Below are 7,650 nucleotides of genomic sequence, written 5' to 3'. Positions count from 1 at the left end.
ATGAAGACAAACTATCCTGATGAACCAAACCTTTTCATTTACCATACAACCACTGTATGGTTCGTAGTCGCTCGATATTTTGTACACATTTGGTGTGGTGTACTTGAAGACTTGTGAGGAAAGAAAAGGTCTACAAGACATGTCGAGCTAACTGCAAATTGAAATTTACTTGTGGACTTGGTTAGCTAGGAGCTGTATTATTTGGTCTGGTTGCATACTGCTCCACCTCCAAAAATCCAATCACAATGTTCAGATTTTATTAATATGTTTATTTACAAACTGATGTTACAATTGTTACTTTATATAAACTGTTATATCAAATACCTGTAGTTGATATTGATCTTAGCTATAAGGCCGCCTGTAGTTACTGTGCGATTTATGAAAATGTGTTCGTGCTTGGCGAGAAAAGAAAAGGTTATGCTTAGCGAAAGGAGAACATGTTATGCTGGGCAAGAGGAGAAAATGTTAGTCTTAGTGCTTGGTGAAATGTGAGAGTGTATGCTTAGCAAGAGGAGATCTTGTAACACGATATCAGGGAAGCATAGCTGTCGGTTGACCAAGAAAACCGCTGCGGTCCTCTCGCGCATCTCAATTTCTAACCATGATTTGGTGCGAAACTGCATGAAATTTTCTGTTTGACAACGTCATCATATAAATACAACCAGACAAACGATGAGCAGTAAAATAGGATAAGATCAGCTGATATGTTGTGGCCTACGTTCGTTACTGGGCTGGCAAGGTTTCGAATGTGACACACCTAGCGCGTGGATGACTATGGTTGGTAATGCCGTCCAGATGGTGAAAACAATTCAGTAATTTTTATTTATTAATTATTATTTTTTGTGTGTGAAAGTCAACTATTATTAAAGTGTTTGCTTGGTTTGGTATCTTTCTGAAGTCGACAATTGCCAAAGAATGCAAAGTGGACAAAACGGAGACAGTTTCAGTTACAGATTAGCGGATGTTCATGACGGGCGTATGATACCATTGAACTATCCAGCTATAAACTCAGATGATGGGACCTTTGTGATTTGACGGGCAACATTTTTTTATGTAGTGTTTTTGGTACCGAAACACTTTCAAACTTCGTATACTTGTATATTTTGTGGTATAGAACAGATAATAAATTTTGTATTCGAAGTTATTTCACGTTAAAAATTGTCTTATTTAGATAATTTCAACTAATCACTGACGTCTATTCAGTTGAATACAGTAACTGCTGTGACGGTGTATATGGTATTAATCCCCGTTAGTTCTGACATTTCCGATTAACTAGACTGTTCGTAAACAAAGGGGAAAAAGCCATCAAAATACTTGAATATTGCTTGTACTTGTTATTGGAGCTACCAGAATTATTAATGCACCTCCACCAAGTGCTTCATTTCCTAGAAATAGCAGCCAAATCTTCTTCAAATCAAACTCTAGTTTAGGGTTCGGGTTTTAGAGTTAGGGTTAGGGTTATGAGTGAGGTTATGGGAAAAATATACACACACAGATACGCACAGCGTAATTTATTATATAAACAATATATGCGTATAAATTACGATTAAACCGGATGAAATATGTCACAGGGAATAACATTTTTATGACCGGTCAGCACTGACTGTATTCAGCTGAATAGACGTCAGTGATTGGTTGAAATTACAGAAATACGACAACTTTAACATGAAATAACTTGCGATGTACATTTTTTTGTTAAGAAGGCTAAGAGAAAAAGTTGTTTTGTATGACACATTCTACCAGTGTCCCAAGTTTGAAAGTGTTTCGTTAAGAAAACAAGTGTTGCCCGTCAAATCACAAAGATCCCAGATGATTATTTCAAAGTGGTAATAGGCGAAACGAAAAATCCCCCCAGAAAGAATGCTATAGGTAAAAAAAAAAACGCCCGAAGTGAGTATTTGGAGCTATTATGGTTTCAATGAGATTCAAAGAAATGTTTCTTTTGAAGAAATATAAGATAGCAAGACAGATCCACAGTTCAGAGAAAATTGCAAGTATATCAGTTATATTCTTTGACAATTGGCGTTCATATGGATACTCTTTTGTGAACTTCAGTTCACAAAAGCGTTTCATCTTGCTCACGCACGCGCACACACACACACACACACACACACAAATATTGAGTCCTTTTTGACTCATACCAACAAAAATTTGGAAGGTAATAAATGGTACAGTTGAAGTACTTTTCAATAGTTACTTGAAAGAATTTGAATGGAGATGGCGCAATGACAGGTATGAGCATGATGGTGATAGATTATTTGAAAATGTTTATGAACATGTTCTGTAATTATTTATTTCATATATTTGGTTTACCATGATATAAAGTTATTTTATAAATTATGATTGCCGAGCATTGACATAAAATTTCTTTACTTTAGAAAAAAAAAAAAAAATTATTACAGTTTCAGTAATATTTTCTTAGTTATTTTGTAAATTCTTACTGCAAGAGAACATTGTTATTATTTTGATAATTTGCTTGCGAAAGTTACAGTTTTCGAAATTGAAAAAAAGTAAAAAAAAAAAAAAAAGGTTCCGTTTGTGAATAATTTATCTTACTACTTCAGATATTTAAACACAACAAAAAAATTTGAACAATTGGATTATTTTACTTCTATGCAGTCGGTCAGCTGGCTGGAAACCAACGCCAAATCTCTCTTTTATCGTACCATCCTATCTTATAAACCACACACACACACACACACAAAAAACTACAATATTCAAAACAATCTGATATAATCCCACACTCACATCTTAAACAACAATAACAGCTCCAACAACAACAACAACACATACAAATATTAAATTGCACCAAAAATTAAAAAAAAAATATCCTCAGTGACATAAACTTGCCGCAGCATAGCATCACACACACACAAAAGAAATGAAACAAATTTTCTAAGATTGGCGAACAAATAATAACTAAAGTTAATAAAAAAAAAAGTGCAAGTGGCACGTTAAACTCAAAGATCGCCTCACGTTATTTTGTTTTGTTTTGTTTCAGATAAAGATGTGAAATTTAAGCGATTTATATCGGAATTACATAAGTTATTATCTGCGGTGTGAAATACGTTCAGTGCGAGACTGTAATATGGAGGACCAGGCGTATGCAATTTGCGGTGAGAACAGTGAAAGGTAAATAAATGGGTTTATTACTTTAATGAGGTCGAAAAAAATTATATTATCGAGATATTTAAATGATAGTTCAGTGTTGTAACTAATATTTTTATAGAAATATTATTTATCTGTTCTATTATTAAAGTAGCTTCATTTTGCTGGCTGGTTACGTCACCTACAAGTCATCTACATTTTTTTTTCAGTCAGTTCATTGACAGCTAAAGCTTCGGTTTATAGTATAAAGAACTAGATGCAGTTTAATGTTATCAGATGTACCTTCCTATCAGCTGTTTATTGACTTGCGATTCTACTACGATTTCATTTCATTTCATTCACTCGTTTCTATATTGATGCTAATCGTAATGATGCACAGTGTATATATAATGTCATAATCGTTATGATATATATAAATGTTGGAAGATATATACAATATATATAAACATAGTTTACGTACTGCAAACACCTGCTGTGAAACTCAATACATGGCTAGAATGAATATAGGTAAATAAAAAAATGATCGGCTATTTGGTCTCTTTGTATAATATATATACATGTATATATATATATATATATATATATATATATATATATATATATATATATATATATATATATATATACTAAACTTGAAGATTACCTATATATATATATATATATATATATGGTGTGTCTACAGATATAAGGTTTCTTTTGTATCTGGACTTCTATGGAAGCTAAGTTTTCCTTTTGACACGTAACTGCAGTTTCAGAAATGCTTATTCTGTAATTAACAGATGTTATTACCGAGAATGTGGCAGAAAGTAACCCTTGAAGTCGAATCTATTTTTAGTGACCTCATGATTCCAGAGCACGTAATGATAAATCTGTAGAAGTATAGGCGGTAGAATGGATCACAAGGGAACCTCTTTGTGAACTCCATCTGTCAGAAATAATAGCCACGTAACCCTTCAATCTTAGAAGGAACTGATGCATTGAAACAGTTCCTAAATGTTCCTAAATCATACGAACGCTTTTGATAATAATTCCATTCAGTCAGTTAGTTTTTACATGAGGCTATAAACAACCAGTATTCCACGATTCAACCAAGGAATATCTTCGTGGTCTCTCGACTTGGTAGAAATAACTGCCGACTTTCCCTCAAATAACTCTACAGACAGAAGAGAGAGAGAGAGAGGAGGGGTAACGTTGATAGCGCCTTTGGTTGTAGGTCCTCTCGATCAGGGCTGACATGGGATGAGGTTAAACAACTTATTTTATTTACTCCAGAAGGAAGGGATGGAATGTTAACTTTGACAGGATTTGAACTCAGAACATAAAGAGACACATCAACTGACTTTATAAAATAATGATTTTTGACATTGACACAGAGCCACGTATTTATTGTAGTGAGATTTAGATAACTCAGTCGACCCCAGCAGAGAAACCTACCTATTCTACCATCTCTTATAATATACGAAAAATTCTTTCCCGGGTCGCTCAATTTGCTTGAAATAGCAGCTAAAGCCCCAAATCATTCCCGATCGCTATACAAATAGACACTGTTGATAGGGATAGAATATTTTTTAGGGATAGGTCTGCTCCACTAGGGCTAACCTGCAGTTAAACAACAACAACGCTTCAGTTTCCTGATCAAAATTTCACACGTATTAAAATAAATAAATAAAATCCCTCACTATCATTTTGGGTATATTTAACGTCTGACTTAAAAAAAAAAAGTTTTTTCTTTCGTAAGTCGTTTTAATACAACAAAATTATTAAATTTTTAAAAAATGTTTAATGTTTTTTTTTTTTCTTCCAAAGCTCCAACTGGATTGTCTTTTAAATTCTAAAGCAATTTCCCAGTTGAGTTTTTGTACATACAAATGAACGAAAAAATAAAGGCAGAATAATTCAGCTGTGTTCTCGACGCTCAAACATTTTCTGCTTCCAGCTTGAATTGTCGGCTGATGACTACTATTGAGAAATATTGGTCTTGAATATTTCGATATTTCATTTATGGCTGCTTGTTGACAAGGTTGTTAATAAAACCGGTCGATCTTGAAAAAATTAAATAATTAATTCTTTGCCACTTTTGAAATTTTTTCATCTTAACGTTCAAAAGTGAGAATGTACACACTCACTCGGACATACAAATCTCTCATTTTCTCTCTGAAGTAATTTTGTGTTCGTGTGTGTATTTATAATCGTCATCGCATATCTACGTTTTCCATACCAGTATGGATTGGTCTGGTTGTCACGCTGTGTCGATTCTTATTTGGAGTTAACTGCCCCTCCTGTTTGGGTCAGGGACTAGAGCTTGCTTGTACGCGTCAGCACACGCACACACACACACACACACAAGATTTATTTCCTGTTTCTCGAAGTTTCCAATTATTTACGACGTAAACAACACATTCGCTCAAACATTCTAATAATAATAATGGTTTCTGATTTAGGCACTATTGGGGATGGAAGTTAGTATATACCATTAGCCCTAGTTCTTGACAGGTACTATATTTTATCGACCCTCCGCAAAGATAAAGGCAATGTTGATCTCTGTAGGATTTGAACACAAGATCAGGAATGCTTTGTGGTAGTTCATCTGATTCTCTAACGAATTTACCAATCTACCATCCTTATTTATAATAATTTGTGTGTGTATGTGTGCGTATATATGTATATGCTTATATATATCATCATCATCGTTTAACGTCCGTTTTCCATGCTAGCATGGGTTAGACGATTTGACTGAGGACTGGCAAGCCAGAAGGCTGCACCAGGCTCCAATCTGATCTGGAAGAGTTTCTACAGCTGGATGCTGATCATTTAAAATTTTATTTTCCATGCTAGCATGTGTTGGACAGTTTGACAGGAACTGTTGAGGCAGAGGACTGTGCCAAGCTCTACTATATGCTTTGACAGAGTGTCTATGGCAGGATGCCCTTCTTATCATCAGCCATTTTATAGAGACACAGTAGTCTTCTATCTGGCCAGCTATCAAACTGTCCAACCCATGTCAACATGGAAGATGGACATTAAATGACGATGATGAGTGCTTTTCATGTGATGGATATTTTTATTTTTTCTAGAAGCGACAACCATATTCAGTATTGTTTATGTCTAGCCAAGTAAAGCTGCTCATGCTCCATTATGGCATGTATAATGGCTAGTTGCCATTACCTCAACCCATAAATGTCCTGCAAGTTGCCCTACTTTACACTTAGATATTTATATTCTCCTAACAAATGACATATCTACTGGAAAATCCTCCACTCATACTTTTATAGTTAGCAGTGTACTTCTTTCACAACATAATGGGTGGGAGTGGGGTCATGAGCAGGTGGCCCAACTTGCAAGATAATGTCTTACAAAATTCTGCATGGTGGAGACATGGTTCTTCATACAGCAGGGATGGCAGCCTGTGTTATGGAACAATAATCTTTAATAAAAACTGGCAAAGTGTTGAGGGGACACTTTAGTTGTGGCTGATGACATTCCTAATATTGGTGGTGCAATAAAATGCATCAAGTTCATACTGTAAAATGGATGGTGATAGAGAGAGCATCCAGCTAATAAAAAAAAAACTTGATAAAGCCGTCATAAGCATAAAAATAATCAAAACCCCTTATTTTGCATGTAGGACTTACCATGCTAGTGCTGTGCACAGTTATGGGAGTATTCAAGGGTGTAACATTTGACCATGTTTGAGAACCCCCCCCCCCCAACTACTTGTGAAATAGTTGCACAGACCTTTCTTTTTAGATGGTAAAAACACACTGAACAGTAATCTACTAACCAACAGAAACTCATCATCAGTGCTGGACTACCATCATCAGTGCTGGTAATGATGAATAGTGGATAGAGCTGGAGAGATTGTAGTGATGTTAGAACAGAGATGAAGGGATGTCTACTGTGTGCAAGAGATTAGGTGGTGGTGAGCCTCATCTAAATTCCTTCTGATATGAATTCTACACCAAAACTCGACTAATTGTGCAAACAATGTATTTCTTTCTGATGGCTGCAGCATTAGTTTTTCATTTCAATAAAATGCCAAATTTAGTGGGGGGTTTTTTTGTTATGAGATGATAATAATTGAGTTTGCATTTCCTGTGGACCTGTGAGGATGTAACATCTGGCTCATACCCTCAAAGTTTTAGTAGCATGTATTTTGAACTGACTGTAGCACATTAAGTTCAGACATAGCTAGCTTCTTTTTATGGTGAGATCTCCATCTATGGTAGTGAAAAAGGCATGATGTTTAACATGACATGAATTAAAGATTTATTTTAAATTAGATTAGTTGCCATGTGACCACTATAACCCAACATATTTGGTCATTGAGTTTCATTTTTTGAATTTCAGTTTGCAAATTTTGTGTTTCTGTCATATTGCATATAAAAAGTTGTACTGTTTTCAAAAAACAATGGATCCATATGCATCATCCTTAGTAACCAATCATAAAATCTATCCTTTTTTGGAATAATTTCATCGTCAGGTTGTATGTATGGGCCATGATGGAATCACTATTCCATGCGATTTCCTCACATGTTCCCGTTT

At 35.0% G+C, this 7,650-nt stretch overlaps 1 protein-coding gene across 4 annotated transcripts in view; it reads left to right on the top strand.

The window, feature by feature from the left end:
• Positions 1-674: 674 nt before the first annotated feature.
• The window catches only part of LOC106880040 (uncharacterized), a 34,320-nt gene continuing 27,344 nt past the window's right edge, over positions 675-7,650 (top strand). The window contains exons 1-2 of one of the 4 annotated variants that reach the window (XM_089353225.1): positions 675-812; positions 3,002-3,132. In XM_089353225.1, coding sequence (XP_089209351.1) covers positions 3,089-3,132 — 44 coding nt within the window. In that variant the 5' untranslated portion in view covers positions 675-812; positions 3,002-3,088. Of the gene's footprint in view, positions 813-1,587; positions 1,991-2,093; positions 2,233-3,001; positions 3,133-7,650 lie in introns of those variants that run through there. The other 3 variants (XM_089353216.1, XM_089353208.1, XM_089353229.1) reach the window with 3 other exon arrangements.

This window comes from Octopus bimaculoides, chromosome 1 (genome assembly GCF_046866305.1).
Source record: "Octopus bimaculoides isolate indiv1 chromosome 1, ASM4686630v1, whole genome shotgun sequence".
NCBI classification, from domain to species: Eukaryota; Metazoa; Mollusca; class Cephalopoda; order Octopoda; family Octopodidae; genus Octopus; species Octopus bimaculoides.
The sequence above is the reverse complement of the archived record's forward strand: the minus strand, read 5'-3'. Positions and strand labels throughout refer to the sequence as shown.